This window comes from Panthera onca, chromosome Y, assembly GCF_046562875.1.
Source record: "Panthera onca isolate mPanOnc1 chromosome Y, mPanOnc1 haplotype 2, whole genome shotgun sequence".
Taxonomy (NCBI): Eukaryota; Metazoa; Chordata; class Mammalia; order Carnivora; family Felidae; genus Panthera; species Panthera onca.
In genome coordinates this window covers 18,670,231-18,688,626 of record NC_138358.1, presented here as the reverse complement: position 1 = coordinate 18,688,626, position 18,396 = coordinate 18,670,231, and the positions used below count along the sequence as shown (strand labels likewise).

General features: G+C 51.5%; 1 protein-coding gene across 1 annotated transcript; it reads left to right on the top strand.

The window, feature by feature from the left end:
• Positions 1-8,410: 8,410 nt before the first annotated feature.
• On the top strand, positions 8,411-12,350 carry LOC145714880 (uncharacterized). Its single transcript, XM_081794411.1, has 6 exons — positions 8,411-10,194; positions 10,887-10,964; positions 11,109-11,220; positions 11,313-11,458; positions 11,552-11,636; positions 12,168-12,350. The coding sequence occupies exons 1-6, from the start codon at positions 8,971-8,973 to the stop codon at positions 12,194-12,196; spliced, it is 1,674 nt and encodes a 557-aa protein (XP_081650537.1). The 5' UTR covers positions 8,411-8,970; the 3' UTR covers positions 12,197-12,350.
• Positions 12,351-18,396: the final 6,046 nt, after the last annotated feature.

Genomic DNA, 18,396 nt, shown 5'->3' with positions numbered 1-18,396 from the left:
TCTGCTGCAATTTGCCACGAATTCCAAACTGTGTGGCCATCAATCACTTTCCTGGGATGAACTGGAAAATGGGAAAAGGGTGGTGAGATTAAGCAGTGTTCTTTGATGCGGGAGTCCCTACTATTTGGAGTTTAGGCATCCAGCGTGTCCCTGAGATAAAGCATGGGGATACTATGCTGCCTGGCAGGCAGAAGGACTCAGGCACAGAGTGAGGGAAAGGATCTTATGAAAGCCAGGTACACAGGAGTGGTGATTGTTTGCTTTACCGAGATAGCTTCCCAGAAAATGGCAAGGACAAACTCTCCATTCCAGGGATGACGAACCAGGGAGATGCCATTTCCTGCCCCACCGATCATCAGTGACTGACCTCGGTGAGCTAAACAGTGCCAATAAGTGGCTACTAAAGCCACCTACACCAGGACTCACCCCTGTGCACCTCACAGGTGCATCTCTACTAAGGCATGAGATTAAGCTCAACATAACCACCGTCCCCCAGAACACCAGCACAAAACCCTCACTCAAAACAAGTGTACTGATTAAGAAGCGGAATCCTGCAAGAAGCCTGAAAGAAAGAACAGAAAGAAGAAGTAATGTCCAGGGATTTAATCAATGCAGGTATAAGATGTCTTCACCAGAATTGGAAACAACAATCAGGGTGCCTGGGTAGCTCAGTTAGTTGAATGTCTGACCCTTGATTTTGGATCAGATAATGATCCTAGGGTCATAGAATCAAGCCCTATGTTGAACTCCACACTAAGTATTGAGGCTGCTAAAGATTCATTCCCTCTATCTCTGCCCCTTCACCCAATTGTTCATGCTCTCTCTCAAATCATTGTTATCGTCGTCACCCTCCTCCTCCTCCTCCTCCTCCTCCTCCTCCTCCTCCTCCTCCTCATCGTCATCATCATCCATCATCATCCAAGATTTTTAAAAATAAAACAAACAATCATAATGATACTTGCTATCCTAAAAAAGCATAAAACACACCAGAGAATCCTTGCTGCAGATGTACAAGAACTAAAGTCGAGGCAGGCTGAAATTTTAAAAGCTATAACTGAGATGCAAGCATGAATGGATGCCATGACAATGGGGATGGATGAAGCAGGGGAAGGAATCAGTGATATAAAAGATAAAAAGTATGGAAAATAATGAATCTTAAAAGAAGAGGGAAGGAAATAATTGAATCACAAATGTAGACTTAAGGAACTCAGTGACTCATTAAAGTAATATAATTTATTTCATTGGAGTCTGAGAAGTTGAGCAGAGAGAAAAAAGTGCAGAACACTTATTTCAGCAAATTATAGCCCAACACACCCCTGATCTGGGGAAAGTCATAGACATTGAAAGGCAAGAAGCTCACAGATCTCCCATTAAATTAAACCAAAGCGAGCCATCACCAAGATATATCGGAGTCAGATTTATAAACTATAGAGAAAAGGAAGGAATCCTGAAAGTAGGAAGAAAAAAAAAACACACAAAAAAACCAAGAAACAGACAAAGAAACAAACAAACAAGAAAACAAACAAAAAAAACACCTAAACCTACAAAGGAAGACAAATCAAATTCACAGCAAATCTGTCCACAGAAAGTTAGTAGGCCATACATGAGCTGCAGGATATATTCAACTGCTAAATGGGAAAACTATTCAACCAAAAATACTCTATTCATAATGGAAGCACTGATAAGAGATAAGGAGTCCCCCTAATAAAAACTAAATGAAGGTGTGACCGCTAAACCAGACCTGCAGGAAATATTAAAGGAAACTCTTTGAGTGAGGAAGCAAAGAACACAAACAACAAAGTCTAGAAAGGAACAGAGAAAACCTCCAGAAATGACAAGTTTACAGGTAATTACAATGGCAGTAAAGTCATATCTACTGATAATCTGACTATAAATGCACTACTAAATGCTCCAAACAAAAGAACCAAAGTAACAGAATGGATTAAACAATAAGAACTATCCATATTCCGGTTACCAGAGACTCATTTTATATGTAAAGCCACATGCAGGTTGAAAGTGATGAGATAGAGAACAATCTATCAAGTTAATGCACCTCAAAAGAAATCTAGGGTAGACATACTTATATTGGACAAACTAGACTTTAAACCAAAGACTATAAGAAGAGGTGAAGTTGGGAAGCATATCATAATTAAAGGGTCTAACTGTCAAGAATATCTAACGATTGCTGTGTCTCTGACATCTTTCTTCCTTCTTTAGGAAAGCCTGGCTTGCTAGATAGTTTCCTCTTCTGACCGGCTTTGCTGCATCCCAGAGGTTTTGAGTTGTGGTGCTATCATTTTCATTGACTTCCGTATACGTTTCAATTTCCTCTTTAAACCGTTGGTTAGCCCACTCATTCTTTATGAGGATGTTCTTCATTCTCCAAGTATTTGTTCCCTTTCAGAATTGTTTCTTGTGGTGGATTTCGAGTTTCGTAGTGTTGTGGTCTGAAAATATGCACGGTATGATCTCGACCTTTTTGTACGTACTTAGGGCTGATTTGTGTCCCAGTATATGATCTATCCTGGAGAACGTTCCATGTGCACTGGAGAAGAAAGTATATTCTGCTGCTTTGGGTTGAAATATTCTGAATATATCTGTTAAGCACATCTGGTCCAATGTGTCATTCAAAGACATCGTTTCCTTGTTGATTTTTTCATTAGATGATCTACCTGTCCATTACTGTGAATGGGGTGTTGAAGTCTCCTCCTATTATGGTATCACTACCGATGAGTTAAAATGTTTGAGATTAATTGATTTATATATTTGGGTGCTCTCACATTTGGCACATAAATGTTTACAAGTGCGAGGTCTTCTTGGAGGGTAGACCCCTTGATTATGATATAAGCCTCTTCTGCATCTCTTGATGCAGTCTTTATTTTAATGTCTAGATTGTCTGACAGAAGTATGGCTACACTGGCTTTCTTTTGTTGACCGTTAGTATGTCGGATGGATCTCCATCCCCTTATTTTCACTCTGAAGGTGTCTTTACATGTAAACTGGGTCTCTTGTAAACAGCATATTGATGGATCTTGTTCTCTTATCCATTCTGTTAACCTATGTCTTTTGATTGGAGCATTGAGTCCATTGACATTTAGAGCGAGAACTGAAAGATATGAGTTTACTGCCATTATGTTGTTTGTAGAGTCGGAGTTTCTGGTGGTTATATGATTATGAATATATTGAATATATATTCATATTCATCATGTCTCCCCTCAGAGTGTCCCCCTAAAAATTGCATGCAGGACTGTTTTAGTGGCCACAAACTCCTTTAATTTTTGTTTGTCTGGGGACTTTTTCTCTCTCCTTCTATTTTGAATGACAGCCTTGCTAGATAAAGAATTCTTGGCTGCGTATTTCTCCTATTCAGCACTTTCAGTATGTCCTACCACTCCTTTGATGCCTGCCAAGTATCTGTGCATAGGTTTCCTGCAAACGTGGTCTGTCTTCCCTTGTAGTTTAGGGACTTGTTTCCCTTGCTGCCTTCATGATTCTCTTCTTGCCTGAGTATTTTGTGAATTTGACTGTGATATACCTTGCTGAGGGTTGTTTTTGTTGAATCCCATGGGGGGTCCTCTGTGATTCCTGGTTTTTGATGTCCGTGTCTTTCCCCAGGTTACCAAAGTTTTCTGCTACGATTTGCTCACATAACCCTTCTACCCCTATTTGTCTCCCTTCCTCTTCTGGTACCCCTAGGATTCAGATCTGGTTCCTTTGGCATGAGTCACTGATTTCTCTAATTCTTCAGTCGTGCTCTTTTCCTTAAGCTCCCTCGATTTTCCTGCTTCCATATTCTCCATAAGTTTGGCCTCTATATTGCTGATTCTCTGTTCTGTCTCATCCATCCTTGACGCCGCGGCATCCAGCCGTCACTGCAGCTCAGTTATATCATTTTTCATTTCATTCTGGCCAGTTTTTACTTCATTTTTTCTCTGCACAAAGGGACTCTAAACTCCTTTGGACTCCAGCTAGTATTCTTACAATCGTGATTCTAAATTCTGCGTCAGACACCTTGCTTGCATCTGTGTCGGTTAAATCTCTGGCTGTCGTTTCTTCATGCCCTTTCTTTTCAGCTGAATTCCTTCCTTTTGTCATTTTGAGGGGAGAAGAGGAATTCATGAGGTAGAAAAACTTAAATGAAAAAAATTCAAATTAAATATTAATATTAAAAAATTAAGCACGTGAATAGAAAAAGTAGAAAAATGATGCTAGAGTCTAGGCATGTTTTGTCTGGGTGTTGAAAATGGTTTGATACAGTTGAGGAAAAAAACAGGGGGAGGAAAAATAAGAAAAAAATAATAAAAATTTTAAGATGAGAAATCGTTTGAGAATTTGAAAAAAAAAATACACTGAAGTAGACTAAAATGAGATGATGGGAGTAAAACAGATTTTGTGAAATATACACAAAAATATACACAAAATATACACAAAAAATACAGAATAAAGTAGAAAAAGTTAAAGAAAATTAGTAAAAATTAAAAAATATGTATCTTTTGTCTTTCTGTATTCAAGAAAAAGAAAAGAAACGAATTAGAGAAAAAAGATTTAAACTAAGGAAAAAAAGGAAATAGTTTGAAAATCTGAAAAAGGGAATACACTGTAGTACACTAAAATACATTATGGAAGTAAATAGAATTTGGAAAAAATTACATAAAGCAAAACATATAGCAAAAAGTGAAAAAATTATTTTAAAGGAAAGTGAAAGTGAAAATGAAAATTTTCACCTTCTGCAATCAAGAACAAGAAAAGAAACGAAAAAGAGAAAAAAGAAAACAAAGAAAAATGGAAAACGTTTGAAACATTGAAAAGGTGAATAAACTGAAGTACACTAAAATACAATATTGGGAGTAAAATAGAATTTGAAAAAAAGTACGCAAAAGTACAAAACAGTAATATAAATTAAAGAAAACATATTTAATGAGAATTGAAAATAAAAATGAGTTTTCTCTCTTGCTGTATTCAAAAAACAGCGTAAAAGAGAAAAGGAAAAAAGGAATGAAAGAAAGAGAGGAAATTGAATCGATGGACCTGCTAACAGATTGAAGTAGGACTGAAATTATTTCTCTTTCTCCTAGAAGTCAGTCTATGTACCGCTTTATAGTCCATAAACTAAGCCGGGTGTGAGACTTGTGCTGCTGAGAGCGAAGGTGGCCCAGCTAGGCGGGGCTCCGTGTAACCGCTCTGTTGTCCACTAGATGGCGCTGCCAGCCCACTGGGGTGGATTGTTGCCACTCTCCTTGGTGCATATGCACATGCCCAAGAGCGGTGAAAATGGCGCCGTCCAGCTACCCAGTCTGTTCTCCTGGATCAGCAATCACACACCCGTCCTCTGTCTTCAGCTTCTGTCCACTGCGCGCTTTTGCATTCTCCGTGACCAGGCCCCAGGGAGTACCTCTCTCCTGAGTTGCGTCTCAGATGCGCTGGTTTTCCGGGCCCCTTACTTCTGAAGGACTGCGGCTTTGACCCGTCCCGTCCCTCTGCAGAAGGGTCTCACCGAGCAATGGCCGAATGAGCAATGGCTGAACGTAGGCTGCACCTAGGAACGCTTGCTGGGCCCTGCTGCTGCCAGTGCTCCGACACTATGGACCAATGCCAGCCCGCCCCACAAAAAGTTTGCAAGTCAGTGTAACCGCAGCATTTCAGGGATTATGGAAAACCACAACACACATCTGGCACCAGACTTCACGACACTTAACGACCTTGTTCCAGCACCAGCAAATGGGGTGTGCATGGACCAGGTGGCTTCAACAGTCCCTACCAAATGTCTTTCCAGCAGTGGAACCACCTTTTTCTGAGTGGCCTGAGAACCTCCTACACGACCCTGTTCCTGAGAATTAGCCCTTCCCACCACAGCACTGCCAGGCATAGAACTGCGGATTTGCAGACTTTGCGCACCCCGTTTACAGTCTGAATGGAATTTAAACCCTCCTATTTCTCCTTTCTCCCATTTCAGTTTAGTCCGTGCGGCCACGTCCAATTTTCCACATTCTCTCCACCTGCTTTGGGGATGGGTGGGTTCCCTGTATGCTCTGCCCCCGCTTCCACCTGCCCAGTCTCCTTCGCCTCTCCGCGCACAAAAGCACCTCCCTTCCCATGCCTCCTCGCTCTCCAAGTTCACTTCTGCATGCCACGTACCTGCTGAATTCGGTGGTTCAGGATATGCAGATTGCTGTGCTAATCCTCCAGTCAGTTTCCTGGGTGGGTAGGATGGTTTAGTGTTGGTCTGGCTGTATTTCATGCACGCGAGACACTTAAGAAGCTTCCATGCTGTCTGCCATCATCTTGGCTCCTCCCCAAAGGGGTGAGATCTGTAGTACCCGTTCTCCAACATCAGCTATCCCACAGGACAGACCTGGTCGGTGACAAACCTGAAAAGGACATGTAGCAAAAAGGGAGGCCACCCTGGAGGGGGAGGCAGAGAAGTGGCTCCGGACCTGGGAGGGGAGGCAGGGGCTCAATTGCCGGAGCCACGCCCACTGCCCTCCTGCTGATTGCTCCTGAACAGCAGCCCACTGCTCACCTAGGCAGAGCTCCTTCACCCCAAGGACACATGGTCACAAAGTTCACTGCCTCTGCCTCTGCCTCTGCCCCACCTGCACGTCAGCCAGGGCCACTGCAGTGTCCGAAGGGCCACAGGGCCGTGGGCATGCTTCCCAAATGCTAGTGGGCTCCGGAAGGAGGCAGCAGGCATGTAAAAGCCTTGGGCCTGGACACTCCACCTGAGGGCCTAGTCTGGAGCCTCATGCCTCAAGTTCCCTTTCCTTGTGCTCTGTGTCCCTAGCCTGAGATTGGGCTAGGGCCCCAAACCGCATGAGTCATGGTCCGCAAAACACTGACATTCCTGACAATACCAGGCCTCCATTCTGCTGGAAGAGGGCGTTCAAGGGTCCAGGAATCACAGCAACACCCCTTCTCTCAGTCCCAGATACTGACGCTCATTCATAAATGAACACACACACACACACACACACACACACACACACACACGTACAAACACGTACAAACACACTTCCTCCCTGTGGCTATCTCCAGTTGTGACTTACTCTCCTTCCTCTGCCTCCTTCGGTATCCCTCTGGTCTCTGTCTGTCTCTTTGTCTCTGTGATAGTTTTCTTTTCAGAACGCTTCCTCCCACCCCACCTCCGTCTCTCTTTCTCTTTCTCTGTCCAGTCCTTGTACCGTATGAGTTCATCTGGGCTCCCGTGTGCCGTGCATGTCCATATGGACATAGTAGGCTGCTGACGGCACAGGGCTTCGGGGGAACACGCAAAGAAACACACAAGTAACAGGGGTGAGAGCACATCCAGACCTCCCAAGCCGTGACTGCCTCCAGGCAGCCCACACAAGCTGGGTATACATGTGAACCGTGAAAGGTCAGTCCCTTGGCCCTTGCCCTGTAGGTTGCAGCCAGCTGGGAGGTACTGAAACCCAAGACACTCCCCAGGGTTGAGAGGGGCTGAGGTGAGCGCAGGGGTCGATAGGCTGGGAACCTAGTCGTGGCTGGTGTTTCTCCACCTGCCACATTCCAGTTTTGTCGGTACTGGAAGGTTGGTATCAGTTGTGGCTGTCTTTCCTTGGCGTCTCAGTGCAAGCTTCCTTGACCCAATGGAGATACTGAATCTGCCCTAGTTTTCAGCCAGCTTTGGCCGCCAGCACAAATGCATGTGTTGTGTGAGGGGGGAAAGCAAGTGTGAGTCGTGGGAAGGAGCTAGCCTCGCGAGCGGGATGTGACAGAGGGCACGTGTGAGTGCAGAGGTCCACTAGAGTGTCTGTGAGTGTATCGTGGCTGGCGCCTTTGAGTACTTTTGCGTGAGACCCGGCGTTTGCGCTGGCAGCGTGTGCGTGTCTGTGTCCACGTGCCGCGTGGCCGTGCATCTTTGTGCCTGAGTGAGTGTGCGTAGGCCGTTGGGGAGCAAAGGAAAGAGACTGGGGGCTTTCCTGATTTGGTGCGTACCGGGGTGGTTCAAGTGCCAAAGTTCAGAGAGTGCCATCCCTTTGCTCCTGGGATCGCGCATGATAGGCAGCCTCCCCTAGGGTGGTGTCCTCTCCATGTCACACACCTCTTGTCACCGAGTGACAAGAGTTTTCCCTAGCGGGAACAGTGTGCCCTAGCGGGTGCACTGCTAGCCTGCTGTCATGACATACATGTCTTCTTGGAGTAGGGATGGACGTAGGGCGTATGCAAAGGAGGCAGACCAGATGCAAACCAGGGTGCAGACAGCGGGCGCACAGCTGAAATGCGTTTCACGGACAGCTACGCTGACCCGCTCAGTGGATTTGCCAGACTATGGGCACGATGACCAAAGGTGGGGGTGTAAACGTGAAAAGCGTGGAGGTCCCCCTTTTCCCGTGTGTGTAGATAGCCTCGTGCCCAGGCCGTACGGGACGCCGAGGGGGGGGGGGGGGGAATGTGAAAGTCCCCTTTTCATTGACAGAGGCCAAACAGGGCACGCAGAGGGCTAAGTTGGAGGCCCCTGGAGGCGCCGCACTACCGAAGCCCGGGGCTCACTGTGTGCCGTTACACGCTCGCAGCAGATTCCCACCGCCCTGAAAGGTGGGGCCGCCGACGCCACGCCCACTGCCGTCCTCATGATTGGTCCTGGAGCCAGGCTGGGAGTCTGGGCGTGGTTTGCAACGCCCTCAGCTTCAGAGCCGCATGCGCACTTCTCTCACCACAAAGGCCTCTGCGGCAGCATCACCACAGCGACAGCCACCGCCGTGGCTTCCTGGGTACAGCGCCTGTGCGCATGCGCCCCCTGGGCCCTTGGTCCACGGCAGAAGGCGGGAGGGCGTTGTCAGCCATTGTCGTCAGGGCTCCACTGACTGGGTCTGGTGAGGGAGGCCCGTGCTTTCACCTCCTGCCGCTTCGTTTGAATCTGCCCCACCTGCGGTCCTGGGCCAGCTCCACATGGCGAAGGATGTAGTGTCTGGAAAATGTGGCAGTGCCCCGTAAACTGCGGTCGCGTTCGTCATGGAAGGCGGTAGTCAAGAGACCCGGGCTCGAGGGCATACAGTATTCCTGGACGCGACTGAGGCGCCACACGACGATGGTGTCGGGGCCAGAATGCCCCGAAGTGCACAAGAATATCCGGTCCGACGTGAGACAGAGGTGTCCGGCCGAAGGGAGGATTTGAAGCTGCTGGTGGACAACATAATATCGGTGGCGGAGCTGTTGGGCCTGGTGGAGGAGGGAGTTGAGGCGGCGGCCACAGAAATACACGTTCTTGCAGATGAGAAGGATGACCAGAGGAAGCATGAGGAAGACGAGGGACAGGCGGGGGAGCAGGATAATTATGTAGAGGAGGGACAGGAGGAGGAAGAGGAGGTGGAGGATAAGGACCAAGAAGAGGGGGAGGAGGAGGAGCGGGAGGAGGACGAGGAGGAATGGGAGGAGGAGGAGGAGGAATGGGAGGAGGACGACGACGAGGATGAGGACGAGGATGAGGAAGATGATTTTCAAGAGGAGGAGGAGTGGGAGGAGGATGACGATGAGGATGAGGATGAGGATGTGGAAGATGATTTTCATGAGGAGGAGGAGGACGAGGAGGAGCAGGATCATAAGAGAAGTAGGAGGAGGAGAAGTAGGAGGAGGAACAGGAACAGAAGGATTAGGAGTAAGAGGAGAAGGAGGGGGAAGAAGGTCAAAAGCCGACGATCAGGGGGAGGAGGAGCAGGGGCAGGAGCAGCAGCAGGAGGAGCAGGAGGCCTTACAAAAGGAGCAGAAAGAGAAGGGGGAGGATCAGGAGCAGAGAGATTAGGAGGAGGATGGGGAAGAGTTAAGGGAAGTTGCGGAGCAGGAAGCGGGGGAGCAGGGGCAACAGGATTTACAAGAAGAGCTGCAGGAGGAAGAGGCAAAGCTGGGAAAGGAGGAGAAGGAAGAGATGGAGCTGGGGCACGAAGAGCAGGAGCTGAGGAGCAGGAGAAGGAGGAACCAAAGTGGAAGGAGCAAGGTGGCTGGTGCCTGGGGAACGCACAGGAGCTGCACGTGAAGCAGGAGGAAGAGACGCAGATGAGTGCAAGCCTACATCCTTTCCTGTCCTTGCTCGAGGCTCTTCAGACGGAGGTGCAGCCCTTGAATACACATGCCAGCCGGGAGGACTCTCAACTCAAACCCAGCATATGGCAGAGGCGGCAGCGTCATCTGCAGCAGAGAGGTGCCCTTATCCAGGGCATCCGTGGTTTCTGGGCCAAGGCTGTATCCTTCCTGCTGCTGGTGGAGGGTCCAGAGGGGGCTGGGCTTGCGCAAGAGGAAGGAAAGGGCGGTGACATTTAGAGGAACCCAGGACAGGGACTGGAGCTAAGCCGCGCTCCAGTGGCCGGGAACGTGCAAACGTGATCCCATCCGGTGGTCCTGGCTCTGCAATGAGTGTGGGAGGAGGGCAGTGCCGGGGTGGGGGAGGCATGTGTGCTTTACGTCGCACCTGGCACGGAAACAGCGCTGGGAGAGTGGGGCGTGGCGGTTGAGGTCCAGGCCAGGTCCGGGAAATGACCGAGGGCTTCCTCCCACACAAAGCCGCGTGGGGGCACGTTTCTGGGTCCCGCTAAGCATCTTGCTGCGGGGAAGGCGATGTGAATGCCCACTGGTCGGCGCGAGACCGGATGTGTGCTGTCTGGCTGTGTGGAAGTAAGCGTCCTCAGTGTCCTCACGAGCACACAAAGCTAGGCGTGGTTGCGGGCGTCTGGGCATGCACAGCCTCCTGTGCGTGTCTAGCAGAGCCCTGCGCGATCCTGAGACCCCGTGGGCCTGGACGCAGCCTGTGGGGAGGGCTTGAGACCCTGGGGGAGGACGCCAGTCCCGGGGGGAGGACGCCTGGATGCTGTCCACACTGGTTCTCTGGTTCGAGCTCTCTCACGCCCAGCACCTGAAGGCTCTTTGACCTGCGGCAGTTTGTGAACCACCCTCAGATGTCAGCCCTGAGTAGTAAGCCCGATGAAAGCATGCTTCGCCACATGACCAATTTGAAGGTCGGCCTGGGAGTGGGAGGTGGTGTGGGTGGCTGGCTGTGTGGGGAGGGGAGGTGGTGGGGAGAAGTGATGTGTTCCTTCCTCAGGGGAGGGCGGGTCTCCTGGAACAAGATTTCACATTTCTGCCCCACTGTACCACGGCAGGTGGAGGAACACAAGTTTCCCAGGGAATGCCGGAAGATCCTGCTGTTTTTTGGCAAGAACTCCTACTTCCAGAATGAAGTCGTTACGAAGGAGTATGTCCTAGGCCTTGATGGTAAGTGTCCACTGACTGCATGGGCGGCCGTGGGTGGAGGGTTGAATGTGATAAGTTCTCTGGCGCCTTCTCACATACGCGTCTTCCTGCAGGGTATAGGGCGTCTCATTCCAGTCCCATCCAGTGGCACCCAAGGTACAGACAGGAGGCCTACAGACGCAGGCATGACAACAGCAGCCTCAACTTCTTCAACTGGTTCTCTGACCACAGCTTTGCCGGCTCTAGCAGGATTGCTGAGGTGGGGCCCTGTAACAAGGAAGGGAGGTGATTTTCATGGGTTCCCCCACTGCGTGGGATAGCTACCTGAGGCCTGGCCTGTCTCCCCTACCAGATAATCATAGAGGATCTTTGGCCCAACCCCCTGCCGTATTTCAAGATGAAGGAGGCCCCAGGAGAGAGAACTGAGAGGGAAAGAGGTGAGCAGCCAAGGGTGTGGGCACGGAAATGTGTGTCGTGGGGTCCAGGGCACAATTCTCTTCTGCATGGAGGCACCGAGACTCACAGCGGCACAGGAGGTGACCCCAGGTCAAAAGGGCATCAGCCTGAGACAGGGAGTCTTAAGAAGTAACGTGTCCAAGAGGCTTTGCCCCTTTGGGGAGCCTGAAGGTGGGAAGGGGGCTAGACAAAAAGAATGAGCAAAGCGGGACAACCAAAGCTGGCTCATCAGATAGCACGGTGACAACTGTCATTCCCGGACCTTGAACCCCACCCTCAGGCCTCCTACCACCATCCCACATGTTGTCTGGCTTCTGGATCCCCTTGTCAGCTTTGGCACAGCTTATCACACCCTCCCATCCTACTTTCCGTTTGGAAACATTCAAGCAACCTTACTCAGGGCCAAGATAAGACTCTCACCTGTCCTGTGTGTGTGTGTGTGTGTGTGTGTGTGTGTGTGTGTGTGTTTCTGTCTGTCTGTCTGTCTGTCTGTGTGTACCCATATATCCCAGGGATATGCACGATCTTGAGAAGAGTATGAAGGAGCGTCGCACTTCATCGACCCCAGTGGAAACCCTTCCGATGCTCGCCGATGGTCCACAAGATTCTCCTGGCCATGAAATAAGGACAAGGGTGGTGGTGACACGTGGCGCAGGGCGGGGGTCCAATACATTTGAAGAAATATAGAATGGGAGATAAACAGCATGAAGTGTTTGTGTGTGTCTTCCTCTCAGGTTTGCTCTGGGGCGTGTCCATGTATACATGCGGCTGTCCAGAGGTGTAAGTGTTCTGTGCCTGCACATTGGAGTTCCAAGGAAGGGCGGGACGTAGGACATTGTCCGTAGGGATGGGTCACACATTGGGATTGCATGTGAGGTCAGTAAGATTGAAGCAATGGGGACTTGAGTGAGGGAGGCCAGGGCACAAACCTGAGAGAAAGCCTAGTGCCCAGGTTCATAGCTTTCCTGTGAAAATGAGGAAATTCAAGGAAATGGAGAGGCCAGCACAGGCCAGGGATGTCCAATATTCAGGGTTTGGGCATGTCCATGATGGTGCCCCCAGAATCCCGCATGGGGACACCCTCAGTCATGTTGACTGAACCGCCACACAGGGAGGAATTCCCAGGGTTGATTACCCTCTGGTTTTCAGACGTCTACCAATGCAGACTGTCTTGTGGACAAGGTCAGGATCTCAGGACCAGCCACACATATTTGAGGGATTGTGAGCAGGTTGTAAGATTGGTGTCCAGGGGAAGGAACCGAGGGACCAGAGGCAGAGTGGGTGGGTAAGACCGATGAAGTTCTGCTTCGGGCAGAGTTGACAGGGACAACATACACACTGCAGAGAAAACAGCCCACTACAGTCTCACGCAACTCCAAAATCACAGCCAACTTTTCTGGTTCCACTTCCTGAAGCTGAGCCTCCCAAACACCGCTTCACTTATTCTCACACACACACACACACACACACACACACACAAGACTCCTGAAGGAGTCCTAGTGCTGATGCCCTTGTGTGAACTTTGCTGTTTCTGAAAAGACCTCTGGTTACGAATGGGTGGCCCAGATTGCAAGCCAACAGAGGGGAGGGTCGCGGGGAGGTGGGGCTCTTCAAGGGCACGAACACGCCAACCTCTCCCGTGTGCCCTCTGCCCTCTCATCATCAGCCGTGATGAGTCGGGTGATGCTCTTCCTCTGTGTCCACAGGCTTAAGCCGTGTGTCCAACACGCCATGTGAGACTTGTGAGAAGACTCCCAAGTGCAAACACCAGCAGGCGCTCAGGGAGGTCGCCTCGTCCCAGGCAGCCTGTGTTCCTTTGCCTGAGTGCCAGGACAAAGGCTGCCTCAGCCACATAGGGAACGATGGACTTGTGAGGCCTTAGCATTCTGTGCAGAGGTCCCCGGCAGGCCTGGAGCTTAGAAAGGACTGGGACGAGCCTCACCTGCAAAGACGTGAGTGCTGGGATACTCCTTACACAGCAGATGGCTGCTTGCCAGAGATGTCTGTGCTAGGGATGGGGCAAAAGCTCCACCGTGCGAGCAGTGCAGTAGACAGAGTTCAGCCTTGTCCATCGCAGGCTCTTCTGTATCCCCATGTAACACGGCCCCCAGCACAGCGTGCCTGACACTGACATCCCGACACTAATATTCCTGTCTCCCAAGCTTCCCAAGCTCCCCAGGATCCCCACTGCACAGCTCTGCAGTACAAGAGCCTTCTCTGCAGTGGGTCTATTCCAGAGAAGGCGTGGGCAGTCCCAATGCATGGAGGCCTCTTGCCCCTATCATATGCAGACAACATGGTCAGCGGGGTGTCAGCACGCTGTGGAGTTGAGGATCTGTGCGACCAAGCCTTACCTCTTCCAGGGCAGAGGCTGTCGCACTCTCTAGAAGGGAAGGCAGGCCTTTCTCTCGCTGCTGTCTGCACACTGGCTGGAGAGGCACGTCTTCTCAGCTGCTTGATGGGTAAATGTCAGGGTACCCTGGAAAAGCTCCCAGTGCTGACCCGAGTCTTTGGGTGTGAACATCCAAAGAAAGTATGGCCAGTGATTGTGCAGTGGGAATACGGCCTCAGTGGTCATGAGGCTGGGCCCTTTGGGGCATCTTCCTGCACAAGCAGGCCGTTACTTGATAGGTCTTGCCGAGCAGGAACACTTTAGGGGACAGGTGAACACAGGGTCCCCCACATGTTAATATCTCCAGCCAATACCTCCTTAGGGGCCAGGGTGACATTTCCGCCCGGCCTGTCCCAAAGACAAGGTACGGACAAAGTGTGGGTGTGGAATACACTACGGCACCCAGAGCCAAACCCTCAAGTGTGGACACTTGAGGTCCGTGGGCAGAGGCCTCGGTGCTCTGTGTCCGAGGGATTACAGCCCTCATGCTGCACACCCGGCATCCCCGGGTGTCCTCCCGTATCCGCAGCTCTCCCCGGGGAGCCCTAGGGTCCAGGAGCTGCTAAACCCCCTGCACAACTGTATCTGCTGCCCAGCGGCCTCTTCCACCCCAACATCAGCGTGTGTGGGCTCCAGAGTGCTGTCCCTCGAGAGAGGACACCCTCAGCAATTCAGGAGCCTTCTGACTTCCATGTCTCTGAACCACACGTGTCTCATTGGCCTGTCGGGATCGTCACGTTGTTCTCTGTTCACAGGAAATGTCTCGCATTGCCTGTGCTCCTCTGTCTCCCTGAGTGAGCCCTGGCGTGTTTGTGTCTTTTCCTGGCTTTGCCTGTGCCGACACCTCTCTGGTGATGCCTCCTTGCCTGGCCTAAGTGGGCACAGCTGTACCCGTGTAACCGCCTTCGTCTCTGCACACCTGTGTGTTGGGTCAGCTGTGGCTCTGGTGGCCTGTCTTGTCTTTGGTGTATGCTTCTGCGCTTGAGTGTGCTTCCCTCTGCATTCAACCCCTTTCTTCCACTGACAGATCCAGTTGCTGTCCTGCTGTCAGGTGGAGGGGCTTCTGCGTGTTCTGTTCTATGTTCCAGGAGCCAGAAATCCTTCCGTGCCTGTAGGACCTTCGTCAGAGGATTGGCCATGCACTCACTGCCAGCCAGTTAATGTCCCCAAATGCAGCTGGCTTGCTGTGAGCATTCCGTCACACCTCTATTTTCTGTCCTTCTGTTTTCAAACCCTCTGCGCCCGAGGGGCTCAAACGTCACTGGCCTGCACGTTGCAGATGCAGGCGTAAATTGTGAAAAGCGGACCGGCAATGTTTTCCCACTTACTCTTTTGCCACGTGGCATGTTCCTGGCTGGGAGAGACTTCCCCCTGCCAGTGTGTGTCTCGTTTCCGTGTGCCTCCTGTGTGTTCTGGTCCCTAATTTGTCCATTACGTCCTACCTGGGAGTCTGATTCATGTTTGCAGGAACGAGGCTGACACCTTTGACTGCTGGGTTCTGAGCTCAGCTTAGTCCACCAGGACTAGTGCGTGCCTGAGGGACACAACGGGCAGTGACGGATGTGCCCGTATCCTTCACGTGCAAGCGCTCCGTCCAGCCACCTTCACCGGGACATTTCTCAGCGACCCCTCTTTGTTTGTGGTGAGAGCACTTGCCTCTGAGAATTCTGACGAGGCGGCGAAGCATTGCTTACGGCTGCCCTGTGCAAGTTAGATCTCCAGAACTCATGCACATGGCATGACTGCATCTTCACACCCGAGCCCCGACACCTCCTCATCGCACCCTCCCCTGATTAGCACCACTCTACTCTCTGGTGGACTGCATGCCTTTAACTCCTTTAGTCTCCTCAGGAATCCATCAGGCAGGGCTCACCACCACTGTGCTTCTGTCAGGGGCTGGCTTCTTTCAGTGAGCCCAGTGCTTTCTGCACTGATGCTCAATGCACCCGCAGAAGGGTGAGCCACACTAAGCCCGGCGGCAAACCCTTTGGCCCTACGTTTCCCACATGTGTGCCTGGTGGCAGAGGTGCACAAGGAGCCCGCCTGCATGCGTCTCCCAGGTCCTCCACAGGGTACAAAGTACCGCCTCAGGAGGCTGATCCGCATCACATGGGCATAGCTCTGCTTGCACGTGTTAGCCTTTCGTATCATACAGGCAGCCCAGACTTAGAAATCCTGCTACCTGCTTACAACTATCCAGCCCTCGTGCTTCTGCAGACGCTCTGTGTCTGTACAGACATTTGAGTCACGGTCTCGTGACCTTCCAATACAGCTTGATGGTCTGTCCTTAGCTTATAGCCTGGGATGCGGTTCTCACTCATTGTCCTCCCCTCGGGTGCGAGTTTCCTCCATCACTGTGGTGGAAGGTAACCTTTATCACCATACGTTGGCTTGAAATTACTGGGCGGATCACCTGTCTGCGTCCGGGGATCCGAAGGAGACCTTGGCTCTTTTGCTCACGGTCCACCCTTTCTCTGTGATGAGTCGCTTTGGATGAGAAGCTTGCCAGAGGCGAGGGGGCCTCAGAGTTGAGCACATTTCCTGGGCATCTGTGAGAACTTCGTTGGTTCCACTCGGAAAGCGTTCACATTCATGGATGTGCAGCCTCTGCTTTTGCTTGAATTTGCCGAGCTTTGGGACGTGATTTCTTCCCGCACGTGCTCTGCCTAAATCTCTGCTGTGTCTTTCCGGCAGTCCCGTTTCCTGTCTCCTGCTGGTAAGTGCAGGGCTTCCAGCAGCCCTGTGGGGAACGGGTCCTTGTTTTCTTCCCTGCGGTGCCCTCTTCCTCACCCCCAATGACCTCATTGCAGCTTCCTTCTAGTTCAGCGATCGTTTCAGACTGCCCTTAAGGTCCAGGTGGGAGCGGTGCCTTTTGTGCTGAGGGCTGACCACTGTACAGCATTCATCTCTGTGCAAATTGCACAGGTGAATTTCACCAGGTGAAAGTGCACACTGCAGTTGCCCTGTCTTCAGAGTCAGCCCACCTGTCTCCGCCTCGGCTGCCCCTGCTCTCCTTCCTCCTACCCTCTCCTTACCTCCCCCTCCCTTGTCTTCTTCCTGTCCCTCCCTCCCACTTTCCTTCCAGCTCTCTTTGTCTTCGTCTCCCTCCTCTCCATCACTAATGCCTCCCCCTGTCTCCGCCTGTCTTCCTTGTAATAGGTGCCCCTCTGTCTCTTCTTGTCTTGCTCCTCCTCCCTGTCTCTCCCGCCAATCTCCCCGGACTCTCCCTCTCCAGGCCGGTCTTCCCCTCCACTCGTCCTTCCTTCATCTGCTCTGCTAGCACGTGTCTCTCTCTCTCCCTCTATAGCTCTGTCTCTCTGTGTGTCTCTTTTTCGCTGTCTCTCTCAGTGGACCATCTGTGTCTGGGTGCATGCTTCTTCAGAATTCTTGTTGGTGCCTGGGAAATGGGAAGGGATCTCGTCTGCTTTTGTGTGTACTAGTGAAAGCAGGCACAGGGCTTTCTCAGAGACAGACACAGACAAGTTTGCAATTCTCGGTGAAGGGCCCCTACGTGCCCTGCGTGGTTGGAGTCGTCCTCCTTTTAGTGGAAGGTTAGATTTCAGGACCGGAGCAAGCTGCTAAATCCTACTACCCCATCTCCCTGGCGCTCTGTACGGAGATCAGTAGGGCACCAGTGGCAGATGGTGCTCTGGGGGTTGTTCTTTGCTCTGAATTGCAGTGCAGTGAGGTCTACTGAGCTGTTTTCTTGCAAGGACATGGCGGTGGGGTGGGTCTAGGGTGGGTGTCACTGGTTCTGGGTGGGCACCCATCTTACCGCCGCCCTCAGCCTGACGGCCAAGGAGGAGATACCGTGCGGACGGCCATGTGGCCCCGGTAGGCGTGACACTAAGGACTTCTCCAGGCCTTGCCCCAGCTTCATGAAGAAGGGGCAAGGGACGGAGCAGGGAGTGGCTCACGGCGTGGACGATCCTGTGCTGAATGCTCTGGTGCCCGTAGTGAGGCCTCTGGGGAAAGGGTGTACAAGCGACCACAGACTGCGCGATACCGGGGACCTCGCAAGTGAGGCCTGGAAGGTGACAGCGCTGAAGAGGACATGCGGCAAACGGGGGCCACGCTGGCACCTTGGCACTCGCTCCAGAGCCTGGACCGGCCATTGGCGCGCGCTTGCTGGCGGCCAGCACCCTGTCTTGCTGTCTTGCAACTGATTGCTCCCCGAACCTGGCCAGCTGGCCTGACCTGCCCTGGAACCACTTCGCCCCCAGGCCGCATGCGCACACTCTTCACTGCCTCTGTCTCGGCCCCTCCTCCACAGCAGCCACAGCCAATGCGGAGTCCTCAAATCCCAGAGCCTGTGCGCCTGCGCTCAACTTTGGCGGGCTGCGGCGGGA